At 38.9% G+C, this 17,799-nt stretch overlaps 1 protein-coding gene across 1 annotated transcript; it reads left to right on the top strand.

The window, feature by feature from the left end:
* The first annotated feature begins 3,991 nt into the window (after nucleotides 1-3,991).
* On the top strand, nucleotides 3,992-17,576 carry LOC584993 (probable RNA methyltransferase Y17G7B.18). The gene is made up of 2 exons (XM_030986981.1): nucleotides 3,992-5,742; nucleotides 17,245-17,576. The coding sequence occupies exons 1-2, from the start codon at nucleotides 4,351-4,353 to the stop codon at nucleotides 17,530-17,532; spliced, it is 1,680 nt and encodes a 559-aa protein (XP_030842841.1). The 5' UTR covers nucleotides 3,992-4,350; the 3' UTR covers nucleotides 17,533-17,576.
* Nucleotides 17,577-17,799: the final 223 nt, after the last annotated feature.

Below are 17,799 nucleotides of genomic sequence, written 5' to 3'. Positions count from 1 at the left end.
TACCCAGGGATAACTCACATATCCCTGCTTTACCGGACATTTTGGTAACACGCATGATATCCCTCCGATCACGGAGTGGGGGGCCGGAAGCGTCATTTTTTTCTGAGGCACAGATTGGGGCTTTTTTTAAAAAAGAGGTCTTGATTTAACCCTAACCCTAACCCTAACCCTTACCCTAACCCTAACTCTAAACTTTCCCATAGCCCGCTCAACACGCACCTAACCCAATCTGTGCCGCAGAAAAAAATAACGCGGGCCGGGACTTGAGAGCGGGTTTGCAGCAGAGCTCAGCATGCATGAGCCTTGCGAAACTTGGAACCAATATTAATATCCTAAAGAAAATGAAAGAACGACAAAATGTTTATGATGTCTCACATATTGTTAAAATTCTCAAGTTTTGTATTTCAGGGTCTATTTGTAAAATATTCTGAAATGACTTGTTTCGATTGAGTTGGATTAATTGCCTTTTGTTGGGACACGAAAATCCAAAAGTCCATGTGATCGAGAGGGAACAAACACTGTGGCCTCATAATTGCAGTTTGTCTCTTTGAAAGAAGTCATATAAATGCAGTATAAACAATAATATCATATTTTAACTTTATGGACTACATGTGAAATAAAAAGCTGTTTGGGGGCCATTATCCGAATACAGGGCAATTTTGTTTTTGTTTTTTTATTTTTACTACATTGACATTAATTTTTTGTCAGAAGGAGGGAGGGGGGGGGGGGGCTCGAATTCCCCTACTGAAACCGTTTACACGCAAATGCAAATAAAGGGGCACCGGCCCCTGTAAACCCCTAAACCCAGCTCAATTATCATTGAGCTCAATGGATTGTGAAAACAGGAAAGTTCGTCAAAATAACAAAGAACAACAGCAACAGTAATAATACCAATAATGTTGTTTATGCAGGGAAGCCTCATCAGCATAAACGCTGTTTTTATCGAGGGTCCTACAGTAATATCACACCCGGCACTTGCCAGGTGTTTTCATCTGAATGGGGTTCGAACCTTCAACACAGATTTGACCACGTCACTTCCTTAAGCAGTTCGGACAAACGAATGAAAAATCTCTGCATGGCGAAAAAAGGGGTGTCTTTACGTTTTTCAAAGTAAGGGTATATCGCAAGAAAGGACACCTATAAAAACAAATTAAATATAGATGAATAAATAAATACAATATATAAATGAAAATAAAATGAAAATAATGAAAAAATTGATGTAACATCACGAACCAATCTTGCTTATTGTTATGGACACGAGTGACATTGTTCTGATTAGCTAATTGCAAGAGAAAAGTTGGGGGAGAGAGTTTTTTTTAAGAGTCAACCGGACTCAGACAGTTACTTGCCTTTCGATCAATTTTAGAAGTAAGACGTTAGAACCCATTTGGCTTTATAATTATTATGAGTAATCAAACATTTTCCTAAACTTGGTTCTATCATGGACCATGATTCATGGTTATCCCCCCCCCCCCAACACACACACACACACACCCACTCCGGGGTCGAAGAGACCGCATTCGTGTTCCCCAAATCTCAGGCCCGTATTGACTTTACACAATGGAGATAGGGGTGCTTTCAAAGGGAGGGAACATGCATACGCGTACCCTGAGTGGGGGGGGGGGGGGGGGGGGTATTTACAATATTTAGGTTTTGCTATTAAACATTGTTGCTCGGGTGCATCGAACAGTACATTTTCAGGAAAATGACCATATTTTGATATTGAAGCACAAACTGCTTATTTGGAGGCTCCCAGTCGGCGATGGATAAAATATCCTTCTACCGGCAGAAAATAAAAATTGCTCCCCTCAGTTTTATTGCCTCCATATATTTATTACATTTAGTAGGGGCATATTCTGGCAAAAGCATAATTTTCATCCGCCTTCTTTATAAACGAATAAACACATGGCACACAGAATGCAAATGTATATAGGAGCCCCTTTCTCTCAATCTGTTTTGACATGAATAGGCCGCGTGTAGGGCACATCATTATTATACAGTACATTTTTTTTACACTTCGTAGGGCATTTATTCTTTCCCAGTAGGGGCATTTGCTAGTTGCTTAATTGATACAAACTTTTTTTTTTTAGCATCATGCAGACATCGCCGGGAATATTAGAATTTCGCTTAAGAAAGTGCGCGTGTGTGTGTGTGTTGGGGGGGGGGGCGTTAATGGAAAAAAAAATCCAAACATATGGGGCTGACTTATATAGGGTGTTTCTGCACGAATCGGTATGTCCTATAATAGCATCAAAACAGATGATTATAGGCCAATAAAAAGGGCATCTGTTTGGTCAACCAGTGGCGTAATGAGCATAAACTTTTAGGGCTAAAATAAAAAAATCCTTATTAGCACCAAGTAGCTTAATGCAGGGGCGGCGGAGCGTCTTTCAAAATAGGGAGGGGGCACCAACAAAAAAGGCACTTTCTGGGAAAAAAGGGGCGCCTACAAAGGGAACCATCGACAAAAACCTACACCATCTTTAGTCATTGATATATACCCCTATACATCGTCATGATTGTGATTACACTACCATGCAGGGATGATATTAATATTTGTTTCTTTCTTTACGTGGTACAAGAAGATACTGCTTAATTAAGCAACATAAGCCTACTTTGCAGTTTTCGAGAGAGCAAACAATTTAAAGATTTGTGAGGTCCCAGTGCAAAAAATTACATCTTTTAAGAAGGCCAACACAAAACACCCTGATGAGTATTAAGCACAACCTAATGAAGAAAGACTGAAAAGTTTTATAAATAACATAATTATAACGTCTATAAATGCAAGGGAGCGTAGCGAGCGAGATCTAGGTAAAATTAAAGAAAAAGGGGCTCTGGGTGCATGTTATGGAGAAAGAAAAAGTAGGCACTTCTCAAAAGGGAAAAGGACAGTTATTAGAAAAGAAAATGTGCTCATGTCAAAGTAAAAAAGGGCAATTATCAGAGCCTTCAGAGGTGAAAATGGCACTTCTTGCACCTGAAAAAAGGAACACTCAACAGAAATTAAAAGAGGCACTTGTGAGAATGGAAATGGGGAATATGTTGGAGGGGCATTTATCAGATGTTAAAAAGGGCATTTTGAAAAGGGGGAGGGGCGCATATAAAAAAAAAGGAAAGGGGGCACGTGTCAGGGGTTAAAATGGTATTGAAGAGGGGATTCTTATTAAGAAAGGAAATGTACACTTATCAAAAAGGAAAAGGGGCACGAGTCAAAGTATAAAAAGGGCAAACATATCAGAGGTGAAAAGGGGAATTTCTCGCACCCGAAAAGACGTACTCACCAGAGATGTTTAAGAGAGGAAAAGGACAGTTATTACAAAAGAAAAGGAGCACTTGTCCTATGTAAAAAGGAGCTTTTTGTGGGTACCTGAAAAAGTGGGTGGCACAGTGCCCCCCCCCCCCCCCCCAACCGGGAGTGCCGCCTCTGGCATAATGGGCAAAAATGAGAAGAAAAAACCCGGAAAATCAGGCATTTCAGCAATAACTGTAAATCACTGGTATCGAATTAGAAATAAACCACGTTTGAATTTTATTTGGGGGTCCGACTGCTCCCAAGCCTCCCCACATCAGTACGACAGTGAATACAACATAACCCATTATAAACCAACGGGCCGCAAGAGTCCACCCCCAATTTTTTTGTTGGTGTTAGATTGCTCCCGTATAGGAATCGTACGGTACTATACTATGCACAACGTGCAATAGGAAGGGCCGCAATTGACTACTAGCTAGACTTCCAGTATCCGGTAATTCGGAAAGTAGCAGACGACAGAATTGATTCTGTTTGTGAAGAATGATCCAAATATTCAATCAAGAGGTATTTTTTTAAAGGATTTTTGATAGCGATTAATTATAAAAGCATATCTGCTCACGTTAAAACCGTAAATTTGAGGTAAAAGCAAGAAATATCACAAAATATTTGCATTAGGAATGATTGTTTATAAGGTAAAGAAACATTCCCAAGATTCCCTTTTCGCGCAAGCGCGGAAACGTTTTCGTTTACGCTACGCAAGCATCGCGAACGACTACGTTCCTGAAACATCTGACATTTCGCCGGAGATTTCACCGTTAATATTTCGTTTTTGCCCTCTTTGACCGAACAGGATTGTCATTTATGATATTGACCCTCGTCGAATGTGACAATTTGGGGGAAACAGCCTTGATTAATTGTAAAATCTCGGTAGAAACCTCGTGCCTGAGTTCATACGATCGGGTAGATTTGACTGGAGTAGCGTGACCCTACTTTGCATGTTATTGACATTTTTTATGCAAATGGCGAGTTGAACTTGTTTACATCGCAAAATCGCACGTGCAACGTTGGGCAGATGCTTGTTTCATGTTTCCAACGAAGTCATGTCGACGAAAGTGTTGGAAGCTAGCCCGGAATCGGGCAACCGAAATGACCCGTTTTCGAGTAACAATGCAAACATTTATGTGCAAGGAACACTGAAAAATGCTAGAATTGGAGGAACAAGCTGTGGTCTGTCCGTGGTGATGGAGAGCGCGAGCGCGACCGAACTTGTGGGGAGTCTTGCTGCCCAAACTATACCGTCACATTCAGTGGTCGCCGGTGTTGGGGGAGCCGCGGGATCCGGCCGCAAGCGGCACCAGAGCACATCAAAGGCAGCTGGGCAAATCAAAAGGAGAAGGAAAACATATGAAAGGAATGGTTCAAAACCAAAATTCCTCTTGGGAGGTTCTATCACAGATCCTTTAAATTTGAACAGTCTTGACGATGAAGAGATTTCCAGAATTGCAAATGCACTTACTCCTGCTTGTTCACCTCTTCCACACATTGACAAGGATCCAGATCCCGTTATAGTCCCGCAAGATTTCAAAGATCCTCTGAAATTGAACATAACCGATGACAACCCGGAGAATAACTCACCGCTCACCAAAACTCTGGTGCCAAGAAAATCTTCAGGAAAGAAAAAGAAATACCACAATAGCGGAGAAGCGAAGCGTGATAGTATTGAATCCTTGGGAAACTCTGATAGAGATGGGGCTCATGGAGATGGTTCTTCTTGTGCTAGGCCACTATGGCTTGAATTACAGAATAATAAAATGACAAAACTTTCAAACAAAATCGTTTCCCCAGTTCTTCCAGACTCCAGAGGGCGCAAGAGGAAAGCAAGTCGAACAGAGCCGAGTTCGAGACTGGCCAGAGCTTTGCTGATTGATGACTTACTGCCACTGCCGCCGCTGCCAAAAAAAGCGAAGAGCACTGAGCCAGAATCGAAGAGATCGGGGAAGTCTCCAGACATAGTCAACAAGCTGCGGAGGCAGCATAGCCACGACGCAAAATCATCTAGGCACCTGCCGAAATTCAAAGAACAGGACAAGAAATTCCAGTACGGCAACTATGCTCGTTACTACGGTTACCGCACGCCTAACAGTGATGACAGTCGCATAGACTTCTTCAAACGTGAATGGTTCGAGGGCAAGAATTGTTTAGACATTGGCTGCAATTCGGGTCATGTGACACTAGCCATCGCGAAACTGTTTGATCCGTCAAAGATAGTTGGGGTGGACATTGATGGGAATTTGATTGGAGTTGCCAGGAAGAATGTGAAGAACTGTCTTGAAGAGCAGTTTAGAGAGAAGAGAGGCAAAGGATGCGTCGACTTTCCAGTTTCCCTCCAGAAGACGTATGGGCCATTAGCACCGGCTGCGTCAACTTCATCATCAGTTGGAAGGAGAACACCAGGCACTTCATTATTTCCAGCAAACATCTTGTTCAGATGTGTGAGTATGATAATAAAAATAATAGTTGGAAAAAAAAGACCGTAGATAACAAACATAACATAACCATAACATAACCATAACAAAAAGGAAACACTGTGAAAGAAGTTTGAATGGGTAAGTCGGGTTCTTCTATAAAATTGAAGATGAATTGTAGATGAAGTTTTCAGACTTTACCTCCAATTCTGTATCTCCACCATGAAAAGTATTGCTGATACTTCACTGTACTTGTAAGTTGGATTTAAAAAAAAAAAAAATCTTCAGATCATCTGCTGAAAAATCAGTCATGCATACAAAAAAAATTAAATTCTGATATGGTAGAAATCCCCACACCACCACTAAGGTTTTGTTTTGATTTGGAGGATGATATACATTTAGGAGATAAAATTGGGAAAGCGGAGAAGGAAAGTGGAGAATGATACATACAGTACATGTACATTGTAGATTGGAACATTTAACTACAGCGATAAGGTTGACAAAAATACCCAAAGAAAGTACCAAAACAAAAGAAATTATTTACCTTGATTTCTATGCTCATTGTAACTCGGCCCTTATACAAATTTTTACTAAAGTCGTTTGGCACTTGTAATCTTGAACATTCAGTTCAAGTTTTGTTGGATTCTCTGAGAATTTATATTCTATCATTACCCGATCTCAAGCTAATCTTTAAAGAGAAGGTTGAGTTCTGGGAAGAGGTGAAAAATAATTTGTGAGCATTACTCATTCTTATTATACAAGTGTGGAAGAACATCAGTTAAGACATGTTCCCTGAAAAGCATGGCTCTTCAAATGCCTTCATATTCTAAATATGCATGTAACATCGTAAAAAATTGGGGGGGGGGGCGGCTTTTTATGCCACGTGTTCGTGTAGTCCCATATACAGCTTTCTGTGCAAGTGTTTGTAACTTTACCAAAACTTGGCCTTGGCCACATTTCTTATCATTTTGATGATTACAGAACCTTGCAATACACACAAATTCTTATATGCTAGACGATCAACCTTTTCTGGTCGGTTCCACACCGTTTCTTTCACCATGCAATCGCATGACCAGGGGGGGGGGGGGTGTTTCACAAAGATCCTAAGTAGAACTTAACACTAAGTTTGACTTAAAAATTATGGACAGCCATTGGAGCCTTAAAATGAAATATACTCAAAAGCAGAAATTCAAGTATTTTAGACATTTTATAAATTCCACAACAAGAATATGAAATCTCCTTAATGATAGAAAATATGAATGATTTGAATAAACATTTTATGCCTTTCAAAAATATTTTTACCAAATATTTTCAAAAATGCTAATGGCTTTCCATAATTTTTAAGTCCAACTTACATGTAGAGTTAAGTTCTACTTAGAATCTTTGTGAAACACCCCCCAGAACTCAACTTCATCTTTAAGTATAGTGTGCACTATGCAGTCAGCATAGTCTCACAATGCCAGACACACAACTGACAAACGTTTGTGCCTGCGAACTAAATTTTAACTCCACCCCTCCCTGAAGCTATTCCCAACTCTACCTGTTTCGAATCGACGTCAAGGTCTCATGAATATCATCCTGTCAGAGAGGAACAAGGTTATCACGGTATGCAATCATTTCTTCCCTGAGATTTCCTGAGATGTCAGACAGATAAAACTCTCACAAAATCATTCAAAGTTCATCTTGAAGTCTCCTGCCATCTCACTCACTCTCTCCCTCTTTCTTTTTTCTCACTCCCTCATGCCTGTCCTTTATATTCAATTTCTCTCGTTAAAAAATATCCCCTCCCCCTTTCCCCCTCTCTCTCTCTTCCTGATTTTCCTTTCTGTGTCAAGCCCACCTCTGGTTCATAATAAACAACTTACAAACATTCCACGATACCTGAATAGTGACCTCAAAGTATTGGATTGTAACATTATAGCTACGGTAGACCCACTTACAGATACCAATCACCATTTTTTTTAAAATCTTTGATTTTTTTTTTACTGCCATTTGCACTACTGAAAAAACCCCATAAAAACCATTGGTGTCGTATGCTTATTCCAATTTTTTATGAGTAGTGGGCATGCATGACCTTTCGCTGCTCTGCATGCGACATATGTTGCAACATACGGAAAACGGGAGAATTACGTGACCCAAAACCGGAATCATTCACTGATGTTTGGAGTGTGGGCATTTACACTGCAGAAAATAGCAAAATTACAACTGGTGTTAAAAAAAAACTTCAGTGGTGGATTTTTTATTTAGTTTTTTTTCGTCGTGTCTGCCGGTTTTTGTTTAGCAACTAGGGTTTTCTAATTGATTCTTGATGGCCTTTTAGCCAGTATTAAAAATGGAGAAAAGGCCTGTGTCTGAAATTTGGTATTTGCAGTATTCAACCAAAAAATTACTTTTTTTTTACGAGGGCTCTTTTCAGATTTTCCCTTAAAAAAATAGCCCCCCTTAATTATTTTGCGGTGGCTATTTTGGAGCTCAGGGGGGCTTTTTTTTTTTAAAGGTTGTATTTTTTTTAAACGCGGTTTTACCTAATTAAATTCCAAGCAAAGGCAAATATAGATACAATTGTAGCGTACATATGTCATGTAGAGTATTGCAGACATTCAGATACCCATGATTTATTCACTTTGTGTTAAACGTGTGGCTTTATGATTTACATATACATGTACATGTAACTAAAACTTGTCAAAAGGAGTGTTTTGTTTAACTTTTCGTTTTTCATATCCTAAGAAAATATTATCACTGACACGCGGGCTAGGAATTACTTACTTTTCCCCATTGCCTAAAAAAAACCAAGGGGCTACTTCCTTAAAGCCATATTGTAAGCTGTAACAATAAGTTGTGTTTTTCCTTAGCCATCATACTACTAGCAACCAAATTGGTAGGTAATATGTTATTTAGTCTTTTTTTCTGTCCCAAATTTAATTGTTATCATGGACAATGCAATCCCATTAAAAAAAATGTAGACCAACTCCCTTTAAAATTGTGTTATTTAGACCATTTATAACCATTAAATGTGAGTAAATATTTTTACTGTTGTTCCACATACCGATGAAGGGTCTATTTGTTATGCCGAAACATGCAAAATCATGGCCTTATTTTTTTTTATAGACTCTAATTCTAAAGGCCAAGCCAAAGCTAGTTTCATTTCGTAGACAGAAATTGATGTCATCATCACTCATGACAATTGGCCTGGCATCGATCGTATATAAATAATTTAATTTAATTAAACAGTTGTAAGAAAGATTCTGAGGAGTAGGAACATCCTTTATATATTTATTTACGGGTTTTTTATAACAAAATTCAATTTCTGTGTACGAAACTTGCTTTATACCGATTTTACAGGAAAAAATCCGGCATTGATTTTGCACGTTTCGTTATTACAAATATATCAGTATGTGGGACAACAGTAAAAATATACTCGCATTTAATGGTTTTAACTTATAAATAACACAATTTTAGACGGAATAACATTTTTTTTAATGGGATTGCATTGTCCATGATAAAAATTAGGGCCAGAAAAAAGACTAAATAAACATATTACGTACCAATTTGGTCGCTAGCAGTTGAGCTCTCGTCACTCGCAAATACTTATTTGCTTCATACAAGGAGCGTGCGGGCGCGCGCTGGAGCTGAGCTAGTACGTTTCTGTGTATTGTGAACGTGTGCGAACTGCGTATGCATTCATGCTGTGCACGAAACTACATCGGGGCCGGTGGCCTGTCCGGCCGCCGGGAGCTTAGGGGCAGGCTAGGCAGGCGCAGGCGGATACCGCTGTAGATCTAGCTACAGTAGGTACGACCGCCGATCCGCTGCAACTCACAAAACTTTTAAAATGTTGATGGAAGTTTCTAGTTTTGGAGTTGGTAGTTGGAACGGAGATTTCACTCAGACACATCAATAAATTGGTTTATTAATTCATAGGGAATATCAATTTATGGCGGGGGCGATTTTTCAAGATATATTGATTTTTTTTCGCCCTCGTCTTGATTTTTACCGTGGCGATTTCAGAGGTTTAGGGGGCGAATCGCCCGTCGCCACCGTGTATTTTTTTCGTTGGCAGTATTACCGTTGAAACACAGGAATGTGAGAAAAATTGACAACATTTGCTTGCAGTGTAAATGTAGCTATTGTGACCGTGTACAAACTTAATTCAAGAGACAGATTCATACATGTATGATGCACACGGATATCGAGCAACTCCCTAACAATACTAGTTCCAAACTAGAAATGCAATCGTGTCACAACGATGTGCGTGCAATGACGCCGTGTTTCTACGTGTCGAACGAAAGAGCTTCTCTCGGACTATCCAGAGCAATTTGTACGGAGTCTTTAGCTTCTGTAATATTGGAGACAGGTAGGGCGAAAGAAAGGACTCAATAGTGACCTTGATGGGAGGGTAGTGACTATGCCTACGAAGTTTGAAAGAAATTGGGATAGGGGAAAGGACGTAGAAAGGGCTCGCAAGCACTGCGTGCAAAAACCAAGGGGATTTGGTGCATGTTCGTCATTGCAATACAGATCGTTCTGGGGGTCAAAAGCGTGAACCCGATATGCCCCATAGACAATACGTGTAATGCATGAGCGGAAAACGTACAGGATCTGTATTATGACCGGAGTTAAATTGTTTTTTCTCTCTCTCTTTATGTCTCTTTATGGGCCGTGTTTGGTATCATTAGAAAGAGAATTTCATGATTGTTATTGTAAACCACTCTCTTTTTTTCCTATGATAATCCTACCGAAACACGTGATGTAAAATAGATTTATAGGACAAAATTGCGTCTTAAATGGCCCCATTAACCAATTTTAAAAATCCGGCCATAAGGTGCCCTGCGTATTGGAACTTGGCATGTCACTGCAAATTTTCAAGGAAAAAAAAGGATGTTTAAGGGGCGAAAAGCAGTCTGAAAAAATGACGTCATAGCCGATACGTGTTAGATTTGGGCGGAAACTCGGCGGAATTCGTGTAGTGACCTTTGTTCAAATGCGATTTATTCACAATTTTCTGTGTGATCATATACTATACTTGGTATCATTCGAAAGGGCACTTCATTGCGGCTAGTTTGACACCATTGTTATCTCCGCGCAATGTAATGCACGCATTAAACGCGCTATTACGTAATGCATAGTAAATTCATCATTTTTGACGATAACTTTGCGCTGACATTTTCGAATTTCACCAAACTTGGCGGACAGTTGTCACGTATAAGGATACATATGTCTGCCAAGTTTCATTGATGTAGGTATAAAGATCGCTAATTTAGAGCAATTTGAAGTTATTTCTCAATTTTCTTGAAAATGGCGAATTTGGAGGGCATTTTTCTCAAAGTCGGTCAGTGTTAGGGTATATAATTTTGTATATGGCTTGAAAGGGCATATCTTAAAGTATCTAAATCCAAAAAAGGGTACGGATTTGCCAAGCCATAATGGAGATACGGCCACAGAAAGACAGCCAATTCCCAGAACTTTAGAGGGCGCTATTTATGTTGTGCAAAGTCATTGGAGCGTGAAATTTGGCATGGCTATGTGCAATTATGAGATAAAGATACTGTGAGATTTAAATACAAAACGGAATTCATATGAGAAAGTTATGGCAGTTTTAGATTATTTAGGGGTCAATTTTCCAAGAACTTGAGAGATTTTTGACAAAGTCGGTTTCAGATTTGAATTTTGAGTACGAAGATGGCATTTTGAAGGTCAAGTCATACGTCGCAGATGAAAGAACATCTCTTAGACTATCTAGAGGAATTTGTTAGAAATGTGTAGGATCTAGGATAGTGGAGATAGGAAGGAAGAATGAAAGGCCTTAAAATGGACCAGAAACGGACAAAATGGCGCCTGGACGGTTATGCATGAGTGATTTCGAAAATCGAAGAAAGTAGTGACCTGGATGAGATGCTAGGGATGATGCCTATGAAATTTGAAAGGAAATGGACATAGGAAAAGCACCTAACTAGGAATAACAAGCACTACGTGCAAAACGAATGCGATTTCCTGACGATACTAAGAAGAATATTTATGGGGCAGAATGTGAACGAAAACAAGGCAATGACGAAGGTCGTCATTGCAAATATGCAAAGGGTCCACACTCCATGGCATGGATACACTCGTGAATTGTTTACCCCAAATAAAAGTACATTTAAACCTGCTTTACTGACCACCTGTTTCCAAAGACTACCGGTACATTTTTTGTTTCTATTGAAAATGTTTTTTCATTGGTAACATGTACAAAAGGACTGTCTACAAAGACCACCTGTCTACAAAGACCACTTTTTGTGTTTCCCTTGGGCGGTTACTATAAACAGGTTTGACTATACATTTAACGGCAGGATTGAAGTAATTGGCTATGAATATTAGGGTACGCCAGTGCTCGATGCAGGCATTCATTAATCTACAAGGGAGTGAATAATCACAACAATGTCCATTGATTGACTTTTGAATAACTGAATAGTTAATTAGTTAGCGAGTGAGAAAATGCTGGTGGTCAATAGATACACTCATGACTTCTCCAATACAAGTTTATCCAAAAATACATACATTATAGTTATACCAAGGCTTCATTCACACTAAACGTTGTTGGAAGGGGGTCCAGATTGGACCTTTTTTTTATAGTCTGTATGCGTAGGCCCTCCATGTACAGTATGTTGTCATTTTAACATTTGTGGGGGTCTGGAGTCCGGACCTGTGTCCCGGGATGCCTGTTAGTGACAATTCATTAATACATGTAGGTATTATGAAGTGATTTGTCATGAATATTATAGCGTGCATTGTTTGGGCTGTGTTTAGATCATGGCGTCAATCCATTAATGTACAGTGTACGGAGTGTAGTCACTGTACATATTAGTAAATGAGAACATGCCAATGGTCAATGGATACACTAGTGACTCATTGAGCACTAATCACATGAATGTAATGAAATCGTTGACCCTGATTTAGAATCGTCTGCCAAATACACAAATTAATTCATCCAAAGGAATACATAAGTGATACTTATTCATAAGTGACCCCATTCGGTGTGAACAAGATGATTTCTAGTGTAAACACAAGACCAAGGGAATTGAAATGTGTAAATGTGTACAGTTGGAGGAAATAATAAATGATCTACTGTATATTAAATTCTTGTGAAGTAAGGCTGTGCACAACGGTGTAATGAGGTACCCGAGTACACTCCCAGGCTTACAAGCGAATACTCGAGTATTCGGACGCCATGTTTTTTTATAATTTTTTATAATTTTTTTGAATTTTTTTGAATTTTTTTGATTTTTTTGATTTTTTTGATTTTTTTTGTTTTTTGCCACCACCATACCACTGGGGCAGTATCTCACGTCGCCAAAAACGCATGCAGTTTCACTTTGAGTTGCAGTTGAAAGCGCCGATTTAATAATAATAATAACAGTAAACAATGCTGTTTTAAAAACCAAAGATGGCAGAATAATCCATTTTCCTCCAAGTCCAAACAGAAATCCAGACATTTGGTCCCAGTTTCTGAGTGGTGAGTTTGACAGTGCTTGAGTTGGGAAGCATTTTTACCGACGGCACCATGCCGGCGGCCGCCGCTCACCCAGCCACGGGTAAGCGTCGGCCTGGACAGATTTTTTTTTTTTTTTTTTTTTTTTTTTTTTGCGGCCGAATATTCGGGTACTAAAAATCATACCCGAGTAGTTGTCAACCGTGCGGGTACTCGAGCATTCGACTACACGTCGCAGCCCTATTGTGAAGTGTGAACAAGGCCATTGTAGTTGCGAAACAAATTTATTAATTCAAGAGAATAAAAGATATTTGTCATCCATTATGTTCTCAAAGATTTCTGAAGCATGAGCTTGTCTATAAAGACCTGCTAAACAACAACAATACCCCCCCCCCCCCCGCATAACTCAAAGTATTCATAGTACACTGTACATGTGGAGTGACAAAATATTGGTTAGTTTTTGTACAAACTGAACTATAAAGTTACATGTGCGAAGATCTCCTTGAAATTTGTTGACAGGAGTAAACGACAGTGATACCACAGTGTCATCATTGGTCCGTGCAACAATCATTCAAACACAAACAAAAAATAGAATGAAATAAGCCTTACATGTATTTCCTTATACAGTCGAACCTCCCTGTAGGGACCGCCCAAGGGAAACACAAAAAGTGGCCTTTGTAGACAGGTGGTCTTTGTAGACAGGTTCCTTTAGTACATGTTTCAATGAGAAACCATTTTCAAGGGAAGCAAAAAATGTGGTCTTTGTAGACAGGTGGTCTCTGTAGACAGGTGGTCACTAAAGCAGGTTTGACTGTATTAGATAGTGACTAACGGTGCGTTCAAGCGACACTTTTTCACCCTAGAAACATGGTTTTCAAAGACGTTTAGTTTAAAAACACGGTTTTAAAACGCAAACATGAAATGCTGAAAAAGGTGCGTTTTGTATCTTGATTCTGCAGACAAACAAAAAATAGAATGAAATAAGCCTTACATGTATTTCCTTATATTAGAAAGTGACTAACGGTGCGTTCAAGCGACACTTTTTCACCCTAGAAACATGGTTTTCAAAGACGTTCAGTTTAAAAACACGGTTTTAAAACGCAAACATGAAATGCTGAAAAAAGTGCATTTTGTATCTTGATTCTGCAGAATCAGGGTCGCTAAAAATCGCTTGAACGCACCCAAATATGGTTGTGTGAACATGCCTGTGGATCTAATTGAAGTTCAAGTTGAGACTAGTCTCCTACCTGGCATGTATCCACAGGAAACACTCATTTTCCTCTCCTGTTGGGTGATCGTCTCTGTGTGTTTGTGTGTAACCCCCCCTGTCAAAATAAAAGGCTGCAATTCCTTTTCTAGTACACTAGCCTTGGATCGCCTTTATTTACAAATTTTCATACATGAATGAGTATGATCTTATTGCTTTTTCCTGGACAGTTTGTAGAATTTGCTTTATTTTAAAGCAGCGATCTTTGGCTTTTGAGTTAATATGATTTAAAGTTATTCGGTTTGACTTTACGCTCTAGGTTCATTTCGTGAATGATAATCTTTTCAGTGATTTTGATGTTTAGTCAGTGAATTAGCTAGGACGTATTATTCCTTGGAAGTTATTGCAATGTTATGATAGGCAAAATGCTTGTTTGGCTTTTAAGCAGATGATAATGCTATCAATGTGTAGATCCCTTTTAAAATTTATTTTAGAAAGGATCAATATTTATTGAATCTCAACACAAAGAGAATGTCATTATTTTTAAATTTTCAATCTCAGTTTTTATTCATCAAAATCAAATAACAATTACAATGATCAAGACATAAACAAAAGAGACTATAAACTTGCATTTCGTGTAATGAAGTTTAATCAGTGTGCCCATACTTGGGTCTAGAATGTAGGCCTACATTTTTCCATGCTTGTGTAGGTAGTCTGTACATATACAAGTACGTACAGTACATGTATGCTACGGGTATGATGGCACTCCAAAGTAATCCGAGCTTACAAGTGGATGATGATCTGATTAGATATTTGTGTTGAACGTGAAATGTCATAGTTCAAGGGTCAAACACAAATATACTCTGAAATTGCACGTGGAAAAGCAGAATTGAGATTTGAGAAATGTTTGGATGTACACTACCTCTACCACTACCTGTACTGTTGTAGGAATCATTCAAGTAGTTCCTTCACCAAGACCACACAGTACAGTTCTAGCAACAGTACAGGGCAGGTCCAAGCTATTTGGATTGTGACGTACGGGACATTTAGAGACTTTAAACAAGAAATAAAAACAGATGAAATTATTTATATGGCTACAACAACATTTACTTTAAGATCGATCTCTCTGTCTCTCCTGCAGGCCAACTTCATTCTTTGATCTAGAGAAGGAATCACTTCCTTTACTGTTGTATAAGACTTGTTCAAGTAGTTCCTCCACTATAGTTCCTGCAACAGCATCAAAACAAATTAATTTAAAACTTTAAAGGTAATACAAAGTTTTGGTATGGGGTCATGAATTTGGTTCAAATGAACATATTGGAAGTATATGCGATCCTACAATATTCAGTGATCGTCGTCGCGGTCGAAATCGAGTCTTAAGTTATGAAATTATAAATAATAATCACTTTATGTTGTATAGCTCCCTCTCAAGGTCAAGATATTAATTAAGCTATGAAACAATGTTTCTTGACTAATATCGACCGACTAGCTATTCCCATTCACAAATTATATACAACAACTACATATTCTGAGATTTTCATGGTCTCAGCTACCATAGTACGGCCGTAGGAGCTATTTGAAATTTATCAAAATTTACCGGGAGCACCGGTAAATCTTTATATTCAATTTTTCTCGAAAACAGAAGCGTTTTAGGGGCCAAAATTTCTAGTGCTTTTATTACATCCACAGGGGCATCCAAATATATCAAAATTGTAAAAAATCACTATCCACCCATTTCTCAAAATTTCCCAAAACTTTGTAATACCTTTAAGTCAAGATCAATCTCTCTGTTGGTTCTCTCCTGCAGGCCAGCTTCATCCTAGAGAAGAAATTACTTCTCTGAATAACCACTGTTGTGAATACTTGTTCAATTACATGTAGTTCCTCTGCCAATACCACTATTTACAGTTCCTGCAACAGCATCAACACAAATTAAAGAATGTCTGCACTAGTTTGGCCAGGAGGGATTAGACCTCCCTTCATGGTCACTGACAAGTGGTTATCTCATCAAATCAGCTCTCAATTAACATAAGAAAAAGAGGATCATGGGGGTCCAACAGGTACCGCTTCGACATCGTTTGCTATATAGAGGGCGCAAATACATGTAGCTATAAGTAGTGCAGTGGAGCTTTAAAGGTCAAGATCAATCTCTCTGTTGGTTCTCTTCTGCAGGCCAACTTCATCCTAGAGAAGAAGTCACCTTCTTGAATAACTGAAGAACTACTTTTGTAAAGACTTGATTAAGTAGTTCCTCCATCAAGACCACTACATGTACAGTTCTAGCAACAGTATATCAACAAATAAATCAAGATCAATCTCTCTGTTGGTTCTCTTCTGCAGGCCAACTTCATCCTAGAGAAGGAAACACTGCTACAATTCCTTGAAAAACAAAAAGTAGATTATTAATAGTCCTAATTATTATCTCCTTTGATTCTTCTTGCAGGCCAACTTTGTCCTAGAGAAGGAAACACTGCTACACTTCCTTGAAAAACAAAAGTAAACCATCAATAATCCAAATTAATATCTCTTTTGGTTCTTCTTGCAGTTCAACTTCATCCTCGCAACGTAATCACTGCTACACATCCTTACAAAACAAGAATTAATAAATTTAAAATCTGAATAAATCTCTCCGTTGGTTCTATCCTGCAGGCCAACTTTGTCCTTGAGAGAAGGAATCACTGCTACACTTCCTCGAGAATCAAAAAGTAAACAATCAATAGTCCCAATTAATCTCTCCTCGATTCTTCTTGCAGGCCAACTTTGTCTTGAAGAAGGAATCACTGCTACACATCCTTAATAAAACAAAAAGTAAATAATTAATAATCCTAATTAATATCTCCTTTGATTCTTCCCACAGGCCAACTTTGTCTTGGAGAAGGACTCCATGCTGGAGACCCAGAGGGAGGAGTACGACACCATCTTGTGTCTGAGCGTCACCAAGTGGATCCATCTGAACTGGGGCGATGCGGGCATGAAGCGCTTCTTCAAGCGCATCTTCAGGGCACTGCACCCCGGCGGGAGACTCATCCTGGAGCCCCAGGCGTGGCCGTCGTACCAGAAGAAGAGGAAAATGACGGTAGGTGACTGGGTTCAGCTCGAGACTGGCCTAGATTGTGATTTTTTGTTCTCTGATTACTTGTTATAATCAACATAATCTCGTAACATCAGCATCATCATCATCTCTATCATTTTTTTAAGCAGATGTTTCTGCATTTATTGATAAAACTAATACAAAACATTCAAATAACAATAATAGTTTGTAATATAATTGATTTACAGAAAGAGTGACAACTGAAATACACACACATTATCATTATCATTATTATAATCATTATCACAGTCGTCATCAATTCATCATCATCAACATATATCATAATTATCATCATTATCATCATAAGACCCATTTACACAT

This window comes from Strongylocentrotus purpuratus, unplaced genomic scaffold (assembly GCF_000002235.5).
Source record: "Strongylocentrotus purpuratus isolate Spur 01 unplaced genomic scaffold, Spur_5.0 spur5_scaffold_16, whole genome shotgun sequence".
In the NCBI taxonomy this organism is placed as follows: Eukaryota; Metazoa; Echinodermata; class Echinoidea; order Camarodonta; family Strongylocentrotidae; genus Strongylocentrotus; species Strongylocentrotus purpuratus.
The sequence above is the reverse complement of the archived record's forward strand: the minus strand, read 5'-3'. Positions and strand labels throughout refer to the sequence as shown.